Below are 27,799 nucleotides of genomic sequence, written 5' to 3'. Positions count from 1 at the left end.
TAGGATATCAACAAATGCTTTTGAATGTTATGAAAAACGTTTTATACCCTTTATACGTCATTTATATAACCCGACATTTAAATGTTTTCTGGTAACCTTTTCTAACCTTTTGCGAAAGTCGAAAACGTTTTGTGTTTGCTGGGAGTGTACAAAACGGATGAACATAACTGAATTATTGCATTTTGTGGGTTTGGGTGTTGATATTTGTTAGTGTACATACTGTAACAATAAAAATTATACAATTGCAATTTCGCTTCTCAGAACAAATAAAAGAGATCATGGAAACAATGTTATATGCAGTGAACTCAGAAACATCTTGGCTGACAGAAAAACTTACCTTGGTTTCTTTGCTAGTTTGGAATCAAACGCTATCGTCCAGAAAACGAGTTGGGCCACTTATACATTTTCGCGCATATCAATCTTGCATTGCGTAAAACCGACTTTCATGATTAGCAATTGCATTTCAGAAAAAATATAAAAGAGGTCATGGCGTAAATCTTTGCAATATTTTACCCCCCCCCCTTCCGAAGAAAATGATAGCTCCCTAAAGCATGTGAGTGCCAGAGAAAATGTAAAGGTTGACAGGGAGAAGAAGATCCTACAAGAAAAAATACAGCAGTGGCAAAGCCAAGGCTCTGTAAAAGACACCGCTCTTTAAAAGAGAATGGAACGCTGCACCGGAAGACATTTCTCCTTTCGCGAAGATGGCAGTTGCTAATGGTATTTGAACATAAAAGGAAACTAATTGAAAGTAGTAAGTCAGCTCGGAGAAAAAACTTGAAACCGATTTCATACATAGAATGCTGGCTTATTCTCTTGGTCTGGAAGGTTATCAGACATTCGAAAAAAGTGTAGATGTTGGCATAACTTTCAGCAATTTAAGGGTATACGAGGTACCGGTATTGTTGGTCGAAGCAGCCAAAAAAAATTATCTGAATCAATATCTTATTGAAAAATAACACTTTGGTGTTTTGCAAAAGTTCATTCTACTAATCATATACTTTGAAAACTTGCTTAATTTATTGTTGTTAATGAGTACGTTTTACAAAAGTGTTGTTGTTTCAGCCCTCTTTACAACATAACTCAAGAACCACCGGACCTACAAAAGTATATCTGTGATATTTGAATTCTTTTACACGCTCGCTATGAATTGGGCGATGCAATTTTTTGCTAAAGCTCACTACCATTCGCAAGATGCAAGACTTTTTTTCTGCTGCTTCGACCAACAATACATCGTATACCCTTAATGTGTTCTTGTTGTTGGCAATCCTTCTGTTTGCGTGTGTAGTTGATGTTTGTTTTAGCTACAGTCTGTAAGTATTTATAATCAAAACTCTTCTATCTTATCTTGTAGAGTATAGGAGTAACAAACTATAAGTTAGTGTAAATAATTTAAAATTTGTATCGATTTCGGTGTACCAAGTCTTGCTTTGATATATATCAATGTCATGTCTCTACAAAAATATGGAAAAGTATATCACAACCCAGGACTTTGCCTGTGCTCTCAGCTATTATGAAGATAAACTTTCCTTTCTGTGGCTGTCTTCAGAAAATAACTCAACGTAGGCCACGTCATCAATGGCAACATATACGTACAGATATCACATTAAACACAGCCTCCTCCTCCCCCCCCCCACACACACCCCCACCCCTCCCCAACACCAAAGACATCATCAATGTATTATACTCACCTGTCTACGGGTGTCCCCTCACACACTTGTATAAAACCGACAACAACTACAAATCACTCGTGAAGATATTCTATTAGGGTGCAGTAATAATTGACCAGTGTAATTATACAAATATGGATGCTGGAGGAAGCTGCAGCAGCTGCAGTAAACAGACCAGGGTAATACAAATCTGGAGGCTGGAGGAAGCGGCAGGATTTGCCATTGTGTGCATATTCCTCACTCTTTCATTGTCTTTAGTATTCCAAACAAGACAAAACATCTCCCAAACAGGTGCCCAGAAGTACACATCACTGTTCATTATTCTATTTTTATATATAGCACAACTCATCTGCCTCAGATTCAGTGGGACAATAGCGGGTAATTCTCTTTAATCCTGACCCCTTTTTATATGAACCTCTCTCTGTTTTCCAGGCAAATAACATTTTTAAAGGAAAACATGTTTTACTTTTCAATGGCATAACATCTTTATTTTCATGCTCTGAAGCAATGGAAGATTCATCATTGTGGTGTATTCTGTGTTATACTTAAGCAGGCCTACCACCTTCTCAATGTTATAACCAAATAAGATGGTAATCTCTTGATGACCCATGTCTAAATTTTTACGATTCAATGCAGAATTACACATAATTTCCTTATATGGATATTTCACTTTTTCGACCAATGCTTGGCCCCATCACGGTCGGATATAAGCAGGGCTGTCAACTCTCACGCATTGGCCGTGAGTCTCACGCATTGGGTCACTTTCTCACGGTCTCACGCCAAGGTAGTATAATCTCACGCCAAGGTAGTAAAGCTCACGCAAAAAGCTGGAAAATGAGTAAAGTCTCACGCATCGTCATGAATAATTTGTTGCTCCTACCCCCCGCATTTTGTAACAAAATGAACATTGGAGTCGGCAAATCCCGGTACGTCTCTGTCTCACGCCAAGCAATTCCAAAAAGTTGACAGCCCTGGATATAAGAAGTTGGTCTGTATCTAAAAGAAGGTTCCAACATGAAAATTACTATTTGCCATAGAAGTGATGATACAACAGGATTAGCTACCATATATGTAGAATTATAGGTTAAAACACTTTCTGAATATATCGCACTGCACTAGTACGTTCATGCGGTACCTCTGCGTTGAACCATTCAAAGAACAGGGATAAAGACCTGTAATTCTCATAACATGTTGATCACTTGCGCCTGTAAGATCAATATCTTTGAAAAGAGCAGTATTGTTTTCAATCTGATTGCAGACATACACAGATGATGTGTAACCTGCTTGTAGTGCAGGGCAATATATTCAAAAATTGTATTCACCTATTGCTAAGGTAGTTAATCCTGTTACATCAACACTTTGATGGCAAATAGAGAATAAAACACAATGGTCCAAGCAAAATGTTCATTTTGGACATTTTGTTGGCCATTGGGCATCTTTGATTTACGCTTTTACCACTGAAAAGAGGCTAAGAATAGTCACAAATAGTCTTTGAATGTTTGTATGTTTATTGCAGAGCATACAAAACTATACCATATACTACACAATAGTATGTACATACTTTAGTCCAATATAAAAAAGAATACATTAAAACAATGGAATACATTAGATACAAAAATTACATTATGAAGATCATACCAAATCTTCTGTAATTTTCTTGGCAGGGCTGAAATCCAAGGCACACCAATGGGGCTACCATTTCCAATAAAATCATGAGTCGACAGTTCTGAATAAAATTCTTGTTAGTATGAAATAAAATATCTATTCCATATATTAACATCTTACGTAAAAAGAAATCTTGTTATTTAGAACCTATGATACTTTATCATAGTATATATTTATTTTTTAAATAAAAAAACATTTCGAACAACTGGAAAATTTGTTTCCCATATTATATAAATACAGTTCAACATTATCTTTGCAGTTAATAAACAATTAAATTCATTCAGAAGATAACTTCAGGACTTTCTTGATTTTATGTCTTATATAAAATATACTTTCTTGGTAATTAGCAATGAATTAAAAAACCAACTTTTTTTTAATCAACTACTTTAAAACAATAACCAATACCTGCATTATGTTGTAAATAGTAAGTTGGCCAGATTTTGCAAAGAGCTGTAGGTTATTCTTTACAACATTTAAGTGTTTCAAGCCTATTGTCATGGTTTCTGAACTAAATCCAGATTACTATACTAAGTAATATAAACCATCCCTTGATCAGTGGCGGCACCAGGATTTTTTTTCCGGGGGCATTGAGGGGGCAAAGTGAATTTGGGGGGGGTACAAAATCAACAAATTTTATGCAAAATTACCGCAAAAAGGTGAAATTTTCGTAATTTTGGGTTTTTAATGGGGGCAACAGGGGGCAAGAGTTCTGACTGGGGGTTTCCCCCTTATGCCACCCTCCCATGGTGCCGCCAATGCCCTTGATCTACAGGGGAAAGAACCACCATGCATCAAACACTAGCACAATCAAACATGAAATCACAATGGAAATATAACACATAACTTGGCAGATAAACCAGTGAAAACATCCTGACATACCTGCCTGTGTGGGGAGTTAAACCCCAGACCATCCCTTGACCGTTGCAAAGATGACAACTCAATCATTATTAATTTACAATCTTTTAAAATAACTTGTATTTCTTTGCATAATTGGGATGTTAACACATTTCAATGTATAATTATTGAAATCAAAGCAGCCTAATTTGTAGTGTTTGTAGAAAACAGCAATTTGTATTTATTACTGTAATACAATAATAAATCGCCCAATAAGATAGAGTTCTAGTTTTAATACAGGTACGATAGCAAATGGATTTTCATTTTCTCTCATAATTTTGCTTAAAATGTATTAAAAAACCTTTCTGGCAGATATTCCCAACATAATTTTTATAGAAGAATAACAAAATCCAAATTTGGCAGAAATCATATACACTATAATTATGGCTTTACTAGTAATTGCATTTGCTGCAGTGCAGATCTGTTTTGAGCTGTCTGTGATTGGTGGCACCTCACATAAGGCACTTCACAGATCTTAGTAATCTGGTATTTAGCTCTTGAAATGGATAGGACAATATCATCATCCTACTACGATAATTGCCCAAGTCATTTTTTGTTATTTTGAGAACAAAGTACAAAATATGGTTCAAGCGTGCATCAGTTACGTAATCACCCTAATTATTTCTGATTATTCCCCCTTTGTCTCATTATCATTTGTCCTTGTGCAAAGATTGGTGAAAAATATGTTTAAATTCATGCTTGAACCATATTTTGTACTTTGTTCTCAAAATTACAAAAAATGACTTCGGCAATTATCGTAGCAGGCTGACTATGTGTAGAATATTTGGCGAGTACATTATTGGTTGTAAAACAAAAAAAAAGTACAAGCCTTTTTAAAAAAAGTGTTGTTATTCATTCTCTGCTTGAAATTATAATTTTTCCAGGATTTCTAATAATAAAAAAAAATAGGTGAAATTGCTCCCAAACAAATGTGTGCTGCCTACAGGAAACAAACTTAATGTTTAGCCCAACTTTATATATTTACTTGTTTTAGGTACGTTTATGGAAAATTACTCATGATGAAAGGGCTCAAACATCAATTACTCAAACATCAAAATTATCAAACGTATTAAAAAACATTCATCTTAAAAAAATATGAAATCACTTTGGGCAATACAAAAATGTTACTTTAATTTATACAAAATAATTACTCTTATTTACACACGTTGTCAAATATTTACAGAATACAGTTCGTATTTGAATGGTTTTGGAATACTTTGGCTAATAATAATTGTAACCCTTACAACAGGATTGGTTAACTTAAAACAGGATTAAGTTTAGTTAGTTTTTCATTGATAACAAAGTTAAGTACACTTGACTAAAACTTTTAATTCAGAATTTAAAAAGCAAATAACGGTTTTAACTTTAACCTGGCTTTGCCACAATTTAAAACATGATCAAATAGATAGTTTTAAAATAGTTCTGCATGTTAATGCTTAGAACATTTTGCAGTAAACCTTTGATGAGAGCATATTTCAAGCATACATCGTGTATTTACTGCATTGAAACGTACTTGTCTCTGATTGGCTGCTGAGGTGACCTGCTGTTGCCGAGTGGAAATTCTTGAATGAACTTTGCGCTGTACGCATTGTTAGTGCCGACTTTGCAACATCACAGCAAAATATTATTGTTATTAAGCATTAACAAGTTTATCACAGCTTTACACCTAAACCTTGTTTACATCTAGATACTTAAAACCAGATTAATTAAAAACTGATTGGAATATATGTGATATGCAACCCTTTTCCAAAAAAACAAACTATATAGCTGTAAAACTAGTAAAAAGTTACAGTATATCTTTTGTAAGTATTAGAATTAGGTCTGCTGAACTGTTTTGTGGGAATGTGTCACATATAGGCCAAAAAAAATTAACAAATCTGTTTCCAGTGGCAGCTTTTTTCCACATTAGAAAATTGTTCCCATACAAAGGTAAAAATGATGAGTGAAAGAGGTGAAAGTAAGTCTTAGATATTTGACATGTTTACAAAGTGATAGATATGTTTGAAAGGCTTCATTTCTTCAAATCAAATTTAAAAAGGATACTCTCAGATTTAAAGTGCGTATGTTTTTCTTGTTGTATTAGGAAAATATATAATAAACATTAAGAAAAACATTCCGCTTTATGGGTTTTCAGATCTGCCACTGGAAACAGACTCGTTAATTTTTCATGGCCCTATGTGGGTAAAATGCTTTAAAATCCTGTTCTGTTACACATGTTTATAAAAGACACTTCTTGAATAAAATTTTCTGTACAACTTTCATATCTATATTACTTATAATGTCCAAGTAAAAAACAAGAGGGAATACGCAATTGATTGTCAAATACAATGATTGACTAGATATTATTCGTTAATCCCTGTTTGTTCATGTAATACGAAAAATATCACTGGTTTGAGGTCGTATCACACGAGGCCTCAGGCTGAGTGTGATACGACCTCAAACCAGTGATATTTTTTGCATTGCATAAACAGGCAGGGGGCAACAAATTTATCATTCCATAGACATGAATTTAATACAAATAAAGAAATAAATAACACCATAATCCTAAAATAACTAAGTTACTCCAAACTCTTCTATGCATTCATTCACAGTTTTCTGTCATGTGACTACTGCCAGGCCATGTAATACGGCATGGCATTCCAACGCACGATGCACACAGTTAGCGCGAGATGCAAGGTAGCGTGTAATTGCCGTCCCTGCTGCACACGCGATCAGCACAGTTACAACACTCCACGAGTATGCAGACCTGATGCTTGCCGGTGCTGATTAAGAGCTGATTAATATATTGTACAGTAATTTATGAAAACTGAATGATATGGAATTATATTATTTGGCTATAACCAATGAAATGTCATTATTCATGTCTACTGAATGATAAAATGTCCAATGGTTGGCATGTATGCTGCTTTTTCATATTCAAGCATTCCTGCTTGAGAGAGAGAGACAGATTTACAAAATCAACAATAGAGTCACTAATTGGGCTATTCCAGTTGAAATCCATACACCCTTACGAAAGAAAAAACCTTATTCTCCCACACAGGAATGGTAAATTCAAATGGGGTTACGTGAACTTTTTGTCATGAAGATATTCCACCAAAAATCAACTTTTTGGGAGGCTATTTTATGAGATATGGGGGAACATATTCTCCAAAATGTAAATTCTGGGTCAGTCCGGCCATAGACCAGAGGTTTTTTTTCGTTGCCTTAAGGAACATTTTCAAGATGTAAACAAGAATACAATTAGTGGTCTTAGCATTACAATTAAGTACTACACTGGTCCCTTTCTGTGGCAGGAATGTTGCTTTAGTCATCTCTCATAGTCTAGTAAACACAGCATGTTTCAATAACTCAGAAGCAGGCTCTCTATTTTCTGCATTAGATTCCAGACAACGTAACGTCAAGTCTCTCATGCCAGGTGAAAGGGATTCTGGGATTGGTGGGGGACCTTGTGTGCTGGCAATCTATGGAAAACATGGAAAGAGAGATTTGTATTAGTAACAAGAAAAACCAGACAATATTTCATGTCAATATATCATGCCCTGATTGGTTAGCAACCGAGTTGGTTATCCCCTTTCACAAGCTAGGCTTCCCATTAGTGTGTGTTATTGCATCTGAACGCATTTTTAAACATTTGGACACCTTGTCAATCTCTCTTCATGTGTATCTCGCGTCCACAGTGGTCTACATCGATGCAACATATTTTACACTCAAAACTGATCGACTCCAATGCTAAGATCGCCCAGATTTCATGACCAAAGGATTCCCAAAATTGTGCTGACATCTTGAAGAAATTTTGTCATAATTTCTTCTCAATATTTCATGGCAGAGCAAACAAAATGAAGTACCAAATCGGTTACCCCAAACTTCACACTAAGGTTAGTTAATGATAAATGAACTTGAACTTTGCACCAACAGAGAAATGATGAAAGGGCCCACCTATATTGGTTGTGAGTTGGAATGTAACAGGTACCTCTAGATCGGTGAAAATGGTATAGTTGAGTTGCTCCATGAAAAAGGACATAAAATTGTACCCCTGCTGATCCCTACTAATAAGCTGTCAGCAAGAGCAAGAGGTGTGACCACTAATTCATCAATGATCATCCTCAAGTCTTTTTTCATAGAGCAACTCAGCTATACAATAACAATGTCGTGTCTTGAAATCCAGTTGTTTTAGATTGCCACATTTGACACACAATGATTTTAAAGTAAACTAGAAAAACGCTGAAATTGTAAATTTCAGTCTGGACGCTGGTTTTTGCAACCTTATCGGCAAACTTGCATCCATGTAGATGCACATTTTTAAAGATTTAACGGAAAACCTGCCCTCTACCAGTTTGAGTAGAACACAAAGGAATTAGATAGGGAAGTATGGATGAAACTACCTGGTCCTTTGGAGGAGAATTTCAAACTTACCTTGAATATCAGCTGCAGATGATTTGAAATGATGGATGCATTCCACGGTGCCTCACCAGTTGCCATTTCAATAAGACAGCACCCAATACTCCAAATGTCACAACTTCTACCATATGTCGCACCTCGTAAAACCTGAAAAGATTTGAAATTTATACTATTAAACATCTACATCAGGAATTACTATTGATATAAAGCATGCACGAGAAAAAATCTTCAATAAGAAAAATTTTTTTGAAAAATCTTAACATTGGCTACAACAGGCAAAAATGTGGCTGGAATAATTAAAAGAGAAATTTGGACAATAAAGAAAAGTGTCTGAATAAATTATAAATTATGTCTACATTATGACAGAACTGTAAAAAGCATGTGAAAATTGCCAAATGACCCTGTTTTATTGTAGTAGCAGATTTTCAAAATGCAGACCTTTTCAAGAGAAATCTGTATTTTGGCCAAAAGCAAACCTCTAAGCCCTCTACAATTGATTTTTGGCACCTATGTTTTAGAAAGTTTATAATTTATATTTATCTAAAAATAAAAATGTTGACATTTTGGGGCCGATTTTGCTATTTACAAACATAGCAGCCTTTTGCCTATTTATGGGGATGCATCACACCCCAGGCTATGGGGCGGACACAGCATAAAATAGATTATAATTTGGAAAATGCTGCTATATTATGAAAAAATTGGTAAATAGTAACAGCAACGACAACTTACCTCTGGTGCCATGAAGGCAATAGTACCAATGAGTTGACCTTTGAACTCTGATGACCCTGTGACCCTTGATGCCATAGTAGCCGCTGTGCCAAAATCAGCAATTCTTAGCTGTTGCCCTGTGCTGTCTAGGAGAAGGTTAGCACCTAATACAAATAAATAAAATGATGAGCTATAAATAGAAAGTCATGCCAGCCATGAAGATAGGTACCCAACTATATGATAAAGATCGCTATATGGCCCCTATGTGACCCTAGGTGAACCTGTGACCCTAGATGTTACAGTTGTTGCTAACCAAATCCACATCATTACCTAGCTGGGGGGTTTACACCCCCCAGCTAGGTATTGTAATCGGTCGGGTTCTTCCGCTGGCAACAAACCACTGTAATCTTCCCGTTTTCTTCCGCTGGCAACAAAGTTAGTATGAGGAACCCATACCGTAGTAGCTCTGCACAATAGGTAGATAGATAGGGCAGCACCAATACGAAAATGTCATACCGATAAATGATGTGTCTGTTTTGCCTGTTATTTTAAGTTTGTGTTGCGAACTACAACAAAGTGAAATTGCACATGTTCTTTTGCTCATCTATCAGGGCACAGTTCTTGAACCCCAATATATTTGTATATTCATTGAATAACCTTCGACAATAATGGGTACAAAAAACTCATACCCTGTTCTCAAAATGCAATTATCATCTGTTCGTCATCCAAGCCCAGAGAATGTGTGTATGAGAGGATTGATGGCTAATATGATTTTGGAAGGGCTCGGTGGGAATTGAAAGGTTATCACAAAAAACTTGAATAATAGTGACAGTGATTGGTGTACACTCTAAATTAGAAAGACAGAAGCAGTAATGGCATATTTATATAGGTTTTTTTAATAGAAATTTGATTTTTGATATGAACCATGCAGGTGTGTTAAAGGCACTCCTTAACAGTAATTGTAGTATAAATTTATGGGTTTAATATTATGTTTACTATTAAAAGTACTAGTATTAGGCTCTGGCTTATCTTTTGATTTTTATTTTGCACCCATATTTTACAGACTTTGGTGGTATGTTTGGAAACAGGGGATTAATGAGCCAGGCTTAAAAATGTTTAGCATTTATTTCTATAATATGTCCGACCTCTTTCTTTGTATTAATGAAAGTGTTCTCTGGCCTCTTTCTTTGTAATGAATGTGTTTTTGGCTTGATTAGTAATTCCAATGTTAGTACCGGTATATAAAACTATCAGATGTGTTTCCTTTGCAGTAGGAACTTTAATTCTTTCAGTGCCATTATCATGGCAGTTAATATCAAACTCTAACTAGCATTTGTTTACAGGCTCTATGTTTTGTTTAAGTAAATGATTGTTGAGGATTTTCTTGTCTTCTGATGTTAGGGTTTTTGTTTTATACTTATATCTTAGAGTATGTATCTTATTTTGTTTGATTAAAAACATCTTGCATTAAGTTTTATATTTGAATCCCAGTTCCTAATTTGTGTGGTTTAAAACATTAACAATTGGTGTTCTTGTATTTTACAGGGAAATTAAACATGGTTTAAGATTATGCGCTACACAAAAATAGCTTGCAAATGGAATAGGCCTACATGAATGCGGGACATGAATTCATTTGTTTTCTCTACCTTTTTTTTTGTTTGTTTATGAAGTTGGGGAAAATAGTATAAAAGCCTTTAAAAGTCTATAGTAATTGGAAACTGTAAAAGAAGTGCAAGAACCTGTTCATGATACCTCCGAGTCCACTGGGTATTATACTGTGCGTATGAAAGCACTAATGTGGTGCCACATTACATTTGATGTAGTATATATGTCATGGACTGTAACATTTGAGCTGTTTAACCCCTTAATGCTCTGCATGCTAGCCATAGGCTTCAACATAAAAGTTCTAGTTTTGAGATATTTTTTCAAAATATCAAGTCCTATCTTAAGAACCACTGAACCAATACCAGGCTTGTTTGTACTCATTTTAATGCATATTTAATGCTGCTTCCAAATATGGTAATGAAAATAAACAATTATGAAATTTTTGAAAAAAAATGAAACTTGTCGTCTGCAGTCGACACCAGCGTGGAGAGAGTTAAGGGGTCAATTGGTCAGGGTATACAAGTAATATTGTAAATCATTTCTATTGCACAACCTTATGCCCTACAACAAGTTAAAACTGCATTTCCAAAAGGTTTCAGTGTTAGATGAATTGGTCAGTGCATAGTGGTATGATAAATGTTTATAAATGTGTACAGTTAATGGTACCAGTACATTTTATTGTTATCATGGTTATCACCCATTTGCTGTTTTCTGTAATCATGGTGATCTTGAATGAGAAATACTAGCTAGTACTAACAAGGTAAGACTGATCATAGTTTAATTAATTTAATTCTATTTAGTGATAGTTACAGGACTATTCATGGGTATTGGAATAATTATGGTAGACCCTGCGCACAAGTATAACCCTAACCCTAAGCAACCCCAATTAAAACCCTAACCCTAATCCTCACCGTTTATAAACCTAACCCTAATCCTAACCCTAATTTAAATTTAAATTATAAGGGGCTGTCATTTTCTTTGGAAGGGGGTCATGAATATACTGGGGAGTGGGGTCATAGAATTTTAGACCAATTATAGGGGGTTATAATTTTTCAACACCCAAAATAGGGGGTATAGAATTATTAAGGGCTGGTGACTCAAACTTTTCAAGGCGCTGTGCATGTGTTCTTGCACACAATCTTTCATTATATAATGCAAATATTTTATGCATATAGCGCCTTCTTTACACACACAATTAAATTTTAACTCACTCCACACACTTTCTTTGCTCTAAAGTTTTGGTGCGCTCCTCGCCTTTGTTCCGGCAATGAATAATTTGTCTTGAGTCTGTGTAGGTGGAAGTGGGTGGGGGGGGTCATAAAATTTTCGACCCAAGATGGGGGGTCTAAAAAAAATGGGGCCCATGATAGGAGGGTCATAAAAATTTTACTCCGGTCACCGACCCCCCACGAAGAAAATGACATCCCCTAACCAAACCCTAACCCTAAAACACAGGGTGCACAGGGTAAACCAGAATTATACCTGGGTAATAATAATAATTCCTATTCATGTTTTAGTCCAAGACACAATGTTTATCATCACCGTTCAACATCTTTATTAACCACTCCCGTTTACTAACTGCTCCTGTTTACTCTACTAGCTCCTGCTAGTTTTGAATAAAATAAACACACTATCTGTGGTCATCTTGTGACTCCCTACATTTTGGTCATCAAAAGTATTATGCACACCCCCGTATTTTTCTTTCCGAAAATTTATGACCCCCCTGTATATTTGGGATCCTCCTTCCAACGAAAATGATAGCCCCCTAAGGGGTATTTATGGGGCTCAAACTCAGTGACAACAAACCTCACAACCAGGGGAACATTTTGCAGGGGTCATATCAAATCTTAGAATTGCTGCATTTTCTGGCAATATGTAGGGGATACGGAGCTCAAACTCAGTGACAATGATATTTTGCATGGATCAGGTCAAAGGTCAGCTGGGGTCAAATCTTCGAATTTCAATATCTGGACATCTGTAAGGGCACGGGCTCAATCTCGGCGACAACCTCATGACCAGGGGAACATGTTGGAACATTTTGCAGGGAGCAGGTCAAAGGTCAGCTGGGGTCAAATCTTCGAATTTCAATATCTGGACATCTGTAAGGTGTGCGGGGCTCAATCTCGGTGACAACCTCATGACCTGGGGAACATATTGGAACATTTTGCACGGGTCAGCTCAAAAGAAATCATTCTGGGGCCAAATCTTAGAATTGCGTTATCTGAACATCTGTAAGAGGTACAGGGCTCAAACTCGGTGACAACTCATGACCAGGGGTGAATTATGGAACATCTTGCAGGGGTCTGGTCAAAGGTCATCTGGGTCAAATCTTAGAATTGCATTTTCTGGACATCTGTGAGGAGTACAGGACTCAAAACTCGGTGACAACAAACCTCATGACAGGGGAACATTTTTGGAACATTTTGCAGGGGACAGATACCTCCACAACACCAACATGCCCCAGCTAGGTTTGTGGTCTATGACCACCATTTGCCTCTAGTTAGCTTTTCCTTTTTAGCTGGAAGCCATGGTTATACCAATAACAGATGGTTAAACTTGAGCTGAACTTGGAGGGTTCATTGTCACAGATTATGTTTTCAGAACTATTCATTGTACATGGGAAGATCCAGTTCTCTGTACATGAATCCACATTACCAAGTCATTGGAATATAGCCAAAAATATGCTAATGTTCAGCAGACTCCTGTAAATATTCAGGTTCATTATATTGGGGATACAAATACTGAGGTGAATATTTTTACACTACATATATGTTCACACTTTTCATCTTCCAATCAGCTGGTGTGAAAATGTCAGCACATAAATGTATTCCATTGGTGTATATAGGACAATGTAAGGGAGCTTAGAATCATGAATTTAAAAACAAGTAACCATTTCCCAATTGGTAAAGCCAAAAAAACTGTAACACAAACATTTCTACTTGTAAAGTAGTGAATTATTCCTATTTTGTAGATCTGTTTGTTGCTTTTTCTTTCTTTTGCTTTTTATTGCTCATTGTTCTGCCTTTGTGAATTTAAGTTGACATAAAGTCCAATTCACTATACAGCAGGCACAATGCCGATGGGAGACATAAAAATATAGCAATTTATACACCTTTGTTGGTGCTTTGGAATCATTGCCTAAATAGTAACTGAAGGCAGCTATTTTCTTACCTTTGAGGTCTCTATGTATCACTTGCTTTTCATGTAGGAATCCTACACCAATCAAAAGCTGCCTTAGGTATGATACAATGACAGATTCTTCAAATGCACCATAGGATGATAAAAGAGTAGCCACTGAACCACCTACAGAGAGAAAGGAAACATAAAAAATAGTAGTTCAAAATTCCATTCAATTAGTAACCTAGTCTGAACTGTCAGATGGTGTTTGACAGAATTTGTTTCTTCACTCCACTTTTCTTTTCAAATGTTCCAGCTTAGCAATTTCAAAATCAGAATGATTCCAGAATGATTCCAGGTAAGGCTAGGCATAAGATCAACCTTTAATGGCTAAAAATTATATAAATGGGCTGAACATTTTAAAAGGATAAAAACACGAACAAGGTGGAAAACCTGAAAAACCACACAAGGTAAGGCAAATTTCAAACAAAAATAGCAATATTTCCCAATATAATTTTATATATTTCTTTATTTTGGGAAGAATTTCCCAAACAAATTTCCTGGCAGGAGGTTCCTGGATATAGGATTCCACTTGAAACTGGAAAAGGAAACTTCATAGGATGACTGTCCCAAGCACATGAAATATCACAAGCTTCAAAATAAAAAGATTGACTTCTCAGAGTCGTTGTACACATAACAACATACTTACCAGCCATCCACTCCACAAACAGATTAAAATGACCATTATGTTGTGTTGCCCCTAGCAACCTCACTATATTAGGATGATCCAATTCAACCAAAAGCTTGATCTCTCGCATCAAACATGATGTCACCTTCTCTTGGTCCTTGCTGGTATTGCGATAAAAGGAGACTTGTTTGAGTGCCATCAGTGCACCTGTTCTGATGTCTCTGGCCTGATAACAACTAGAGAATGCACCTGTCCCAAGTAAGGCTCCTTTGACCCAATGTTCACCTTCCAAATAGCACATACCATCAGGAGTATCCTCTCCGTTCTGTAGACAAACAAACAAAAAACATTTTGGTTTGATTCTAAATTTTATATGCAACCTAATCAAGCTAAGGACAATGTTGTGTAAAGTTGATTTTCAGATTTTGCAGCTTGATGACGAACTGTTAAGGGCATATCAATGAAGCAATCACAAGGGGTAGCATTTTTGTGATCTAACTTGACTTACTTGACTTAAAGGAAACTTTGTCGCAACTTTGAGTGCTAGCAGCGACTTAAATTTGTAGCAATTGTGAAAATGTGTTCGATCACTAGTGAGTATTTAATCACAACATAAACATTTAAATTGGTAAGATTAGCTCAGAACTCAAAAACATCTTTTGCGATGTTGTCCTTACTTTAATTGATCGTGTCACTTATATTGGTAATTGCAATTCTCAATAGGCAATGCCATTCAAAATCCCCACTACCCTGGGTCCATGTTAGAAATATCTTACACAAGGGGAATATCAAATGGAATGCACACATTAAGCAGCTACATTTGAATTTCATACACCCTCTGAGAAACATTCAACCTGAATCATCCACAGCAGAGTGAGGGTGAGTTTCAAACAGGTGGTCCAAATTTATATTACCGCTGTGAAAGATATTTCCAAAATCTTCCACAGGGGGAGTGTGGACTTTAAACGGATTAGCCCAATTGAACAGAACCTATGGTTTGTTGGGAGCTTTATCGTATCTCTTTCTCATCATTGCCATTTCACTTTTAAATTTGATTTTGTAGTGGTTTGAAAAAAGAAACAGTTTCTTACCTCACTTTGTACATGTACAATAACATCAGTTCCTTTTTGAGGTGTAAGTCCTGGCACAACCGGTAATGGATTCTGAACCAAGGATGTTTCCATAGCAACTGCTATTGCCTCAGCTTCTTCCATTTCAATCTGTTCTTTACAATTCACAACATTTGAGGTCTTGTCCGCAAATGGTCCTCCTCGTTGTGGAGAGATGCTGGGAGTTGTAACTTCCGATTTGAATGAAATTGGTTCTCCTCGTGGGGAAATAGGTGATATTGATGACAAATCAGACGATTCATCATTTGTAGCACCCCTAGTCCCAAGCTCCAAGTCTTGTTTATTTGAAACGTTACTCTCCTTCTTCCTTGATCTTGATTTACTTGGGCTCACATGAGCCATGTCTATATGAGGTCTTGAAGTGTGTCTCGATACTTTTTCTTTATGTGGTGAGCCAGCAGTTCTTTTAGGAGTCGGGGGTGGTGTGGTTTCACTTTCAGTAACAGATGTTTCATCGTCATCATATTCCTCCACATTTCTACACGACTCGTATTCGTCCAATGTTCTTTGCATTCTTCTTTCCATACGCCTGGCAGCATCTGGCTCCAGTCTTAAAACAATCTCTAAAATGTCCTCGTACACCCTTGGCATTTGAACAATGGATTTACATAAATGCGCAAATATCCTCTTGCTCACTTTAGAAACTTTGATGTGAGTGTTAGTAACAGCTGACAGGACAAATTTCACCACAGCAGTTAAAGGTTCATGGGTGGAGTCCAATTCTTGGGTAGTGGAGGGAATGATATCGGAGGAGAACGTTTCTACAAGTTTCTCCAGGACGTTAAGACGACCAAGAATGTGTTGCCATGGGAGATGAGATACATGTCTCATGTCCAAGATGCATTTGAGTACAAAATGTAATGCTTCAAGTCCAGTCGTGTCTGTAAAATAATGTTTAAAATAATGTTTTAAAAGGGTAGACGCGGTATTGTTGGTCGAAGCAGCTAAAATATCAATTTTCATTATTGAAAAATGGTACTTTGATGTTTTGCAAAAGTTCATTTTACAAATCATATACTTGGAAAACTTGTTTGATTTATTGTTGTTAATGAGTTATGTACGTTTTACAAAAGTGTTGTTTCAGCCCTCTTTACAACATAACTCAACAACCACAGGCGCTACAAAAGTATATTTGTGATACTTGAATTCTTCTACACATTCAGTATGAAATGATCAATGCAATTTTTGCCAAAGCTCACTACCATTCGCAAGATGCTGTGAACTACCAAATCGCAACAGTTTAAAATAGTTGCTACTGATTGAATTAACTTGAAGTACATTGAAATGGCCTCAACTATTAATGTGCCTCAACTGAAGGTCACAATAATGTATATGCAGTTCTTATAACAAACAAGTATGAGTGTAAATGTGTGTTTCTATCTTTCGTATGACCAATATACGACAGAGTTCCCTTGTAATTTTGAGGAGACCCTTCGGTACAACTGTTCACCACTTTTTCACCGTGGGCGTAATCATATGTATTAAATGTTGGGTATATAATAGTTCTGGGGTAGAGTACACTTGAAATCGCCAGGGACTTTTTGGCCTTATTGTGTACCATTTCTTAACTTTAATTTCTACAATTTACTATTGCCATAACATACCTTGTTCTTCCAGTTCCCTTGCTGTAGCTAGTTCTCCATTCTGTCCTTTGCTCAGTTCCATCAGTGCAGAAACGGATAATTGGCTAACTCGTCTGAAATATTAAATGTACCATCAATCAATGAACTATGTCAAGTAATGTATATTATTAGCAGCATCACACATTGCATTGGTTTAAGTCTTGGCATCTGGCGCAAGAGATCAAGGGTTTAATTTGCAGTAGTAGAAAAAGGTGCCATATGCAGTCTCTCTTCATTGCTGTATTTAAATTGTCAGGCAGATGACGGGACTTCAAAGCCAGTTCTGATCATGGTATAATTTGGGTTTCAAATTAGTTGCAAAATGCTCAGTTATTAAAACCAGTTAACAAGCAATGAACAATGTACTTTCTCCACAAATTTTGATACTACCAGATTCAAATACATTGGCTGATCATTTCTAGAAATTGGGAAATCACCCAAAAACTTTCTGCCCAGTGTTATTTCCTGTATCCGATAATATAAATTCCTTGTGGTTAGACCCCAGATGTCACAACGATGTGCACATTGCAGGTCAGCGTGACGTCAAATGACAACTTCTGGGGTATAACCGCAAGGAATTATGGGATTTACCAAAAAGGTCAATTGATTGTCAACACTGCAATAGAACGGGAATACTTCTTAATGTCTCCTTTACCTGTTTCCATCAGCACATTTGAGTAGTATAGTCTCTATCAAAGGCTTCAGGTTTTCCTTGATATGTCTCCTATCAGACTCTTCCACACCTGATACACATCCCAACAAGCAACGCAGTCCTTTCTGTAATGGTGGAAGACATTTTTCACTTTTGTCAACACACTTCTCAAAGCAAAATATAGTTCTTTCAATCAAGTATTGAATCAGAAATCTACTGGATACACAATTATGATATCTTTACATTTTTGTGATTCCAGATGAAATCCATATACCCTCTATGGAAGACATGACTTTAATCTTCCCCATAGGGAGTGTGAGTTTCAAATGGATGGGTGACTCCGTTTGAAATCTACACCCCCTGTGTGGCAGTTAAGGCAGTAGCGTAGCCAGCTGGGGGCAGAGTGCCCCCTGACAAAAAAAAAATTGAAAGAAAAAGTGCCCTCTGACAAAAAAAATGAAAGAGAAAATCAGGAGGGCAAAGGAAAAGAAAACTGGCAAGGGGCCAAAAATTCAGGGCCAAAATAGTGTAAAATGCAAAATTTTTCCCTTTTTAAGCCGGATAATGGGTGAAAATAGTGTAAAATACCATTTTTTTCGCCCTATGCGCGCACATCATTCCAATAAGGCCCTTTTCGGGAAGCTCGAAGACATACAGTCTCTATGTATTGTATGATGCAACGGCAATTTTTTTCGTCTGTGCCCCAAAAATTTTATTTTGCCACCCCTGACCAAGAAAGCTGGCTACGCCCCTGAGTTAAGGTCATGTCTTCCATAGGGGTGTATGGATTTCAACTGGAATAGTCCATTCAATAAGTCTTGAGATCAAGAACCTGCATCTGCACAACAGACATGCCAACTTTGAAATCCAGATTTCCGTACTCAGAAGAACAAAAATCCGTATTTTGCACCCTAAAACCGTATTTTTTAAATATGTACCTTTTGCATACATGTACCTGCCAACTCCAGAAACTCCAAAAGTAGAACACATAATTGAGAGGGAGCACTTGTGCGACCGAGCACATAACGGCCCGGGTCCAGGGGCCCACTTTACAAATTTGCAATCAAATTTGGCAATACCAAAGAACCATTCCATCAAAGTAATAAATCAATACAGAAAGATGCTTCCTTTATGAGTTATCACTCATTGAAAGTGCTACTTTGCTATACTTTACATGGAAAGCGGCCATCTTAAAGTCGTCATATTTCCTTAATTACATAACTGATCAAGCTGAATTCCGGATATATGATGCACAGTTGAAAATTAATTTTTTTTTTTTTTGGTGACCTCAGTCGACCTATGACCTTGTATGTGACCTTTGACCTTACAAAATTGGATAAAGTATGTAGACCAAACAAATTGGGTTTTGTTACTTCTAATGTTGTTAGAAGCATGCTTTGTTAAAACTTTCAAGTTCAGAAAATCATTGATCATCATCATCTGAATCTAAATAAACAAAGTGGGAAAGCATCTTGTAGGCCTATACATATTTCTTTAATGTGCATGCATGGTGCGAAAGTCGGAAGTAAAAGGAGGTCGGAAACCTTCTTTTATGCTTATTCTTTTGCACCAAAAGAGCTAAATAGTTAACTAAATACCTTCAGAAGACATAGCATTAGGTGGTTAATAAAAAACATTAATGTGCATGAAAAATCTGCAAGTGGGAAGAAAATTATTTCGGAAAGCATCTTGTAGGCCTATTAAATATTTCTTTCATGTGCATGCATGGTGCGAAAGTCGGAAGTAAAAGGAGGTCGGAAACCTTCTTTTATGCTTATTCTTTTGCACCAAAAGAGCTAAATAGTTTACTAAATACCTTCAGAAGACCTAGCATTAGGTGGATAATAAAAAACATTAATGTGCATGAAAAATCTGCAAGTCGGAAGAAAATTATTTCGGAAAGCATCTTGTTGGCCTATTAAATAATAATTTTTAATGTGCATGCATCACCGAAAGTCGAGAGAAAAACGATGTAGGCAACCACTTTAACAGACCAAGAAAGTGGTCAAATGATACCAGTAATTCAGTCGGTAGTCTAATCTTGTAGCTGTTTATCTTTTTAAGACACAACATTTTATTATTTTGGTCAAAATTCTGGAATACCGTATTTTTTGGGGGTGACCGTACTACCGTATTTATCACGTTTTACCGTACAAAATACGGTGAAACCGTACTAGTTGGCATGTCTGGCACAATGTTATTGTTAACACTTTTTTTCTTTTTGGGAGCACGTGTGGCCGAGTGGATAAGGCGCCCGACTCATAATCCATAGGTTGCGAGTTTGAGCCCTTTCGTGCCAACGTGTTGTGTCCTTGGGCAAGGCACTTTATCCTCATTGCCTACTGGGGATGGGGTTGGGTTGGATTGATGTTTGTATAGTTGTTTGTTTCAATGTTGCAATATTGGCGCTGATTAAGCTGCTGCCTGCAAATTGCATTGTGTCTGTTTAGGTGTGTTAAATGTTCAATTCTAGCAATTTGACCTGCGGGACACCATTAGAGTTTGAAATAAAACCTTCCTTCCTTTACAATCTCCTGAATTGAAGCTTTTTGCTTCAGAAGATTACTCAGATGATGCACTTATTTGTTTAAAGAACAATCCCAGAAACTTTCAGAAAACTGAGAAGAAAAAAGACCTATCACTTCCAAAGTAAACTTATCAAATATTGATAAAAGAATTTAATATATAATTTAAGCAAATTTAATAAATGTTTAGTGAAGTAAAAATAAATCCTACTCACCAATGATGCCACATAGACATTATAGACGGGATCCGAGCATGTGGATACCAATATCCCACACACGCATTCTATCACCTGCAGTCTATCAGCTTTATCCAAGACTGTGTCAGAGTCAGAGGATATTCTGTGATGTCTGTCATGGCGGTCGTGGCCAACTAACTTGAGACGAATGGACGGTCGCAATTGATGAAGGGCATTCTCTCTTTCTGTCCACTCACGTGAGAATAAAAACTGTATAAGTTCCTCACCGAACACCTAGGGAGACAAAACAGGAACAATAAGGACTTGCCAAAGTGTTTTCTCTTGATCTCTCTCACTGAAAAATCCAGCATTAGTTGACATTATACAGACTCGTAACTTGCGACCAATAAGGGTGTACGGATTTCAGCAATAGCTGCGCCAAGTTGATGATGACTCAGTTTTCAAAATCGCCTCGTTTAGCCTTAGTGAATCAGATCGTTGACAATCTCCATGCAATTTCTTTCACCACAATCAGTATATTATATACCGAAATCCATTCCAGATTGATGCGCACCCCGTCACTGCACACATTCAAATGGTTGAGAGTGCACAGTCCCAGTGACATCTACCACAATATGAGTATCCTCTCAGTAGAATAAGAGAGAGATACACAATCATGGAGTTAATAATCGGATATACTTGGTGGAATCCCTTTATTCTTCTGGAATCTGGAATACATGTAATACTTAGAAATAAATGAGATGATAGCACATCCCTTTTGAGACATGTGTATGTTACAACAGCTCAACTGCACAAAGCCCTGACTCAGGTGTGTGCTTGTGCTTATATCAATGGGATAGAAACTACCTGGTAACCCAGTTCTGGTTTCTATCCCAGTTCTGGTTTCTATCCCAGTTTCTATCCTGGTAACCAGGGAATGTATAACAATTATTGTTTGGTAAATACCAGGGAATGTATAACAATTATTGATTTGGTAACCAGTTTGGTTACCAGGGAATGTATAACAATTATTGTTTGGTAACCAGTTTGGTTACCTGAACATAAAACAATCCTTGTTATTAGTCTGGAGCCCACGTAGCCTCTACCAGGTGGCTCTATACACAACAATGGTCTAAGAATAGCTCCTTAACTCACAACATTGCCTTCCTGTTATTGAGGGTCCGGAAGGTGAGTGTGTGGCCAGGCGAACCTCATGTAACATAACTGGTTACCTCGACCACATACCATATCACAACATAAAATACTGGCCTAATAGTAATGATGTCTTCTAATGGGTATGGGTACAGAACACATCAGTATGAATATCAAATGGAATAAACACATGGAATCCCTTTATTCTGCCGGAATCCGGAATACATGCATAAATACTATGCATAAATAGCGTAGCCACATCCCTTTTGGGACATGTGTACATACAACGGCTCAACTGCAAAAAGCCCTGAGTCAGGTGTGTGCTTGCGTTTAGAAACTACCAGGAAACTACCTGGTAACCAGTTTGGTTACCAGGGAATGTATAACAATTATTGTTTGGTAACCAGTTTGGTTACCAGGGAATGTATAACAATTATTGTTTGGTAACCAGTGTGGTTACCTGAACATACAACAATCCCTGTTATTAGTCTGGCGCCCACGTTGCCTCTACCAGGTGGCTCTATACACAACAATGGTCTAAGAATAGCTCCTTAACTCACAACATTGCCTTCCTGTTATTGAGGGTCCGGAAGGTGAGTGTGTGGCCAGGCGAGCCCATGTAACATAACTGATTACCTCGACCACATACCATATCACAACATTAAATACTGGCCTAATAGTAATTCAGTGATGACATAATTCTCGGTTGAATCGGGCTATTCCATTTTAAATCACACTTCCTCTGTGGAAGATGTTAGAAATATCTTCCACAATATGAGTATTGTTGCGTACCTCTCAGTAGCATAAGAGAGCAATACACAATCAGGGAGTTAATAATAACAAAGAGTCCGAGCATGGTAGGATATACTTGGTGGAATCCTTTATTCTTCTGGAATCTGGAATACATGTTATACTTAGAAATCTATGAGATAATACCACAACCCATTTGGGACATGTGTACAATAAAAGGCTCAACTGCAAAAAGCCCTGACTCAGGTGTGTACTTGCACTTATATCATTGTGATAGAAACTACCTGGTAACCAGTTTGGTTACCAGGAATGTATAACAATTATTGTTTGGTAACCAGTTTGGTTACCTGAACATACAACAATCCCTGTTATTAGTCTGGCACCAACATAGCCTCTACCAGGTGGCTCTATACACAACAATCATCTAAGAATAGCTCCTTAACTCACAACATTGCATTCCTGTTATAGAGGGTCCGGAAGGTGAGTGTGTGGCCAGGCGAGCCCCAGGTAACATAACTGGTTACCTCGTGCACATACCATATCACAACATTAAGTACTGGCCTAATAATAAAGATGCCTTCTGGTATGGGTACAGAACACATCAGTATGAATATCAAATGGAATGAACACATGGAATCCCTTTATTCTGCCGGAATACATGCATAAATACTTAGCAATAAGAGACAATTGAATAGCATAGCCACATCCCTTTTGCGACATGTGTACATTCAACGGTTCAACTGCAAAAAGCCCTGAGTCAGGTGTGTGCTTGCGTTTAGAAACTACCTGGTAACCAGTTTGGTTACACTGCAAGATTCTCATCTGTGTGACGCCGATGTCACCAGAATGTCACTCCATCGGAAACTACACCTCGGTTTTCCATATCGCCGGTCCGAAATAGCCGGGTAGCCAGCCTCCTAGGTTTCTACAGAGTGACTTCGGCGCTGGTGACTTCGCAGGAGAGTCACACCGGTGTGACTACTGTGAATGGGCCTGGGTGCTCAGTACCGGCGTTTTGGGTTGCGGTTTTGCTTTTATTGCCATATTTTTTATATTCTCTTGATTTATTCAATTAATATTCTTAATTTCTTGCTTTTTTTTAGGGGATTAGGGAGGGGAAATTGCAAACTGGACTTTAAAAATAAGGGAAATATTAGATGAATAAAATAAATGTGTTAGTAAAAGAAATAAACATGATCAGTAAACAAAGTATAATTCAATAAACTAATATGATGAATAAAATACATTTTTGTTAATTGGTGGTTATTTGAATAACTAAATAAATAAAAAGTTAAGAAATAAATAAACAGGAAGAAACCAATAAATGAAGAGTGGAAGAAACAAAGAAACACTTCTAAAGAAAACAACTTTTTCAAAAAAAAATGCAAATAAAGAAGTTAAAAGTAGGAATATTATAAGAAGCATGTAGGCCTATTGATGAATTAAAATATTAAATGTGTAAAATAAATAAATAATTATAACAATAATAATTCATAACAAGCATTAATATTTATGTGATAAAAAATAAGACAATTTCAAACAAACATTGCAACAGGCCTATATTGATGTGACACCGATTTATAGGCATAGGCCTACTTTGATAACGTAAAAAAATCAACATGAAAAACAAATCAAACTAATATAGGCCTATAAAAACACCATTTTGAAAAACGGAAAAAGAAAATAGCACAAGCCAAAGTTTTGCATAAACTTACGGCAGTAAAAGTATAAATTTGCAGTAGACCTTTCAGGAAAGTGACAAGAAGTAAAACAAAATGCATGCTAGGCCTATAAATCAATTTTAAATATAACAGAAAAATTCTTGCTTCAAAATAAGTAAAGTTTTGGCAAATCAAAATGTATAAATTGAAAATGCTAGGCCTATAATAGGCATACTTTGCGAACTTCGCTGAAAATTAATATCTCTTTTAAAACTTTAAAAACACAATTAAGTCTTAAATATAAAAAAAGTTTCAATAGGCCTATATAACGTTATCATGCAAAATATGAAAAAATAGGCATAATTTGATAGCAAAACATGTCATCTAACCACTGAAGTAAACAAAGCAATGATATAAGTTTTGTGGGAAAACAAGCAAACAAATAAACAAAATAAAAATGTTTGAAGTGAAACAAACAAACAAATAAACCAAGAACAAGAACTGCAAATAAAACACACAGTTGATGAGGTTATTTAAGCAGGCAGCACGAAAAGAATTAAAATATTATAAAAGAGAACAATAAATAAATGAAACAAAATGAATCGGAAGTCTCACAGTTGAAATATAAATGATAAAGAATGCAAAAGCACAATAAAAACAAAACAAAAACAAAGACGGCAGTAGAACCACAGACCCACTGTACAGCATGCATCAATCAATTAATTATAAAACCAACTCCTTCCATTCATGAGCGTATACAAGCAGTAAACAAGCATGATACGCGTATTTGTCATCATCAGGCGTATTTGTTAGATATACGCAGCGTCCCCAGAGTGTTCGAACTCATAACAGGGTTCGGTCAACGACCTTTTGGCAGCGTAGTCACCTTGAAGTTCGCCGACTGGGCACCGAGCAGGCAGGACGCATGGGGCACTGGCTACGGAAGTCATAGTTGATGTGACTACAAGATGTGGACCTCTGTCGGAATCTAGTCGGTGGTGTACATCATGAGTCGCCGACGCGGCATCGAGCAGGTAACACATCGGAGGCTAGCAGTTGTAGTCACTACGTGATGACACTGCTGCATAGTACCCTACTGCCTTGTTTCCGATGTAGTCACTCTCCTGCAGTGACTCTGTCGGCCACCATAGGGTAGGTTATTCGGGAGTGACGGCGGTAGTGACTTCAGAGTTCCAATACGATGTAGTCACTCTGTCGCCAGGAATTTTGCAGTGTACCAGGGAATGTATAACAATTATTGTTTGGTAACCAGTTTGGTTACCTGAACATACAACAATCCCTGTTATTAGTCTGGCGCCCACATAGCCTCTACCAGGTGGCTCTATACACAACAATGGTCTAAGAATAGCTCCTATACTCACAACATTGCATTCCTGTTATCGAGGGTCCGGAAGGTGAGTGTGTGGCCAGGCGAAGCCCATGTAACATAACTGGTTACCTCGACCACATACCATATCACAACATAAAATACTGGCCTAATAGTAATGATGTCTTCTAATGGGTATGAAACACATCAGTATGGATATCAAATGGAATGAACAAATTAAAGCAACTCCATTTAAATTTCATACACAATCTGAGAAAGATTTAACCTGAATCTTCCACAGAGGGAGAGTGAGTTGTAAATGGAGTTGGTTAATGTGCTAATCCATTTGCCATTCATACTCCCCCTGTGGAATATATTTCTAGCATATTCCACAGGGGGAGTGTTGACTTTAAATGGATTAGCCCATTTGAAAAGGCGTTTAGGAATGACCAAAATGGTTTATTAACTACCTCTGTCCATCGTTGTGCTTGTGTTGGCATCGTTGTCTGTACATCACCATCACCTTCTGCTGTTCTCACAGGGGAGGATGCCCTGGTGTTATTGGGCACTGTGGTGGCCCTGTTTGAATCTGTTATCTCATCACTTGGTGTGGTTTCCTGCCATTTTGTACGACACAGAGGACAGATGAGTTGTTCTCCTTGTCTCTGGCATTCAGTGGCCCCTATATGAATGGTAAGATAGCAAACAATAATGCTTTATTGACATTCCTGTTATTAATTAATGATATTGAATAAGATCCTAGACATGTTTTTACTTCAAATACAAGACTAGTCTCGGTCCCAGCTGATTTGTGCTCCTTCGTCGACAACCTCATAGTACATCTTTTCTGATTGGCTGAACATCAACAGCATAAATACTGGCGTTAAATTTTGCTGTCAATCAACGCTGGGCTTCAGCGCATGCATATCAGTTGATGGACAGCTTTGCGGTTACATAAATCCACACAATGTATGTGAGAACGCCCTGCAAGTCGCGTATATGAAAGGCGATTTGACGATCGGCGCCTCAGTGGCTGCTAAAGCTAGCGTATATTTTGCATTTGCGGTATCTACAAATAGTGGAGGGCCTATGATGTTTAGTGTCACTTACACAGGTCATGTCCTATAGCCAATTGAAAACAGTTTTATTTGGAAATTCATTAACCAATCAGTGATCGTCATTTCGGGGTTGTCACCAGGCGGTTTGTTTAGTGACGGAGGAACACAAACCGGCTGGGACCGAGACAAATACAAGACATGCTAGTGTCTTGTTTCATGAGGTACAAACATTTTTTTTAATGTTTACTCATGTATCACTTTGCAGTATTTAACAGTACATTCACGAATTATGGGTATAATGTTGACGATGTGATAGCTAGGAACTCAAAAGGTTTCACTTTCAGAGCATATATTTGCAGAGCTTGTTCAAAGTAAACGAAGTCTTTGGTCTGTAGAGAAGTTTGGAAAAACACCATGTGTAATTTCAAAATGTTTGCTTTTCCTCACCATAAAATACTGATTCTAAAGGGAACTCAAAAATGACAACATATTTTAACATCAAACTTAACTGATTTGCACGATTGTGACAGCTATTTGCAATCTTCACTAATGGACAAAACAGGGGTACTGAAGCTGTTCAATTACATAGTAACTTACATATAGCAACACAGTGATGATGCAGGCGATTGTGGCAGCCTTCTTTGCATACTACAAGTGACTCGCCCTCAACCATCTCCAGCAGGCAGATAGGACACAGGTCTTCTTCTTTGCTACTAGAAGAAAAGAAGAATTGAAATTTAGGTAATTGATCAAATACAATTGCAACTTCAAACGGGATATACAATTACAATACATGTAAATCAGTGTTGATCATGGGGGAGAGGAGGGTGCACTCACTGACATGAATATGGCCATGCTAACCTCTTTTATTGAACTCTCTTTCACACAAATTTTTCCAATATGTTCACAATTATATACAATTTTCTACAACACTCATATTTTCCAATCTCAATGAATGATACTCTTTTTTCTGGGCTCCCCAAAGACCATTTTTGGTTTTA

General features: G+C 37.1%; 1 protein-coding gene across 2 annotated transcripts in view; it reads right to left on the bottom strand.

The window, feature by feature from the left end:
• Positions 1–4,220: 4,220 nt before the first annotated feature.
• Positions 4,221–27,799, bottom strand: part of LOC140165605 (mitogen-activated protein kinase kinase kinase 1-like) — a 40,098-nt gene continuing 16,519 nt past the window's right edge. Inside the window, exons 8-18 of one of the 2 annotated variants that reach the window (XM_072188927.1) lie at positions 27,396–27,511; positions 26,211–26,422; positions 20,890–21,144; positions 18,153–18,274; positions 17,480–17,571; positions 15,837–16,756; positions 14,767–15,070; positions 14,112–14,243; positions 9,357–9,499; positions 8,643–8,774; positions 4,221–7,690 (exon numbers count right to left, since the gene is read on the bottom strand). In XM_072188927.1, the coding sequence (XP_072045028.1) occupies positions 7,544–7,690; positions 8,643–8,774; positions 9,357–9,499; positions 14,112–14,243; positions 14,767–15,070; positions 15,837–16,756; positions 17,480–17,571; positions 18,153–18,274; positions 20,890–21,144; positions 26,211–26,422; positions 27,396–27,511 (2,575 nt within the window). In that variant the 3' untranslated portion in view covers positions 4,221–7,543. The remainder of the gene's footprint in view (positions 7,691–8,642; positions 8,775–9,356; positions 9,500–14,111; positions 14,244–14,766; positions 15,071–15,836; positions 16,757–17,479; positions 17,572–18,152; positions 18,275–20,889; positions 21,145–26,210; positions 26,423–27,395; positions 27,512–27,799) is intronic. The other variant, XM_072189001.1, reaches the window with a different exon arrangement.

The sequence above is a fragment of the Amphiura filiformis genome, chromosome 1 (genome assembly GCF_039555335.1).
Source record: "Amphiura filiformis chromosome 1, Afil_fr2py, whole genome shotgun sequence".
Classification (NCBI taxonomy): Eukaryota; Metazoa; Echinodermata; class Ophiuroidea; order Amphilepidida; family Amphiuridae; genus Amphiura; species Amphiura filiformis.
Note: the sequence above shows the minus strand (reverse complement) of the source record. Positions and strands in the feature narration are given on the sequence as shown.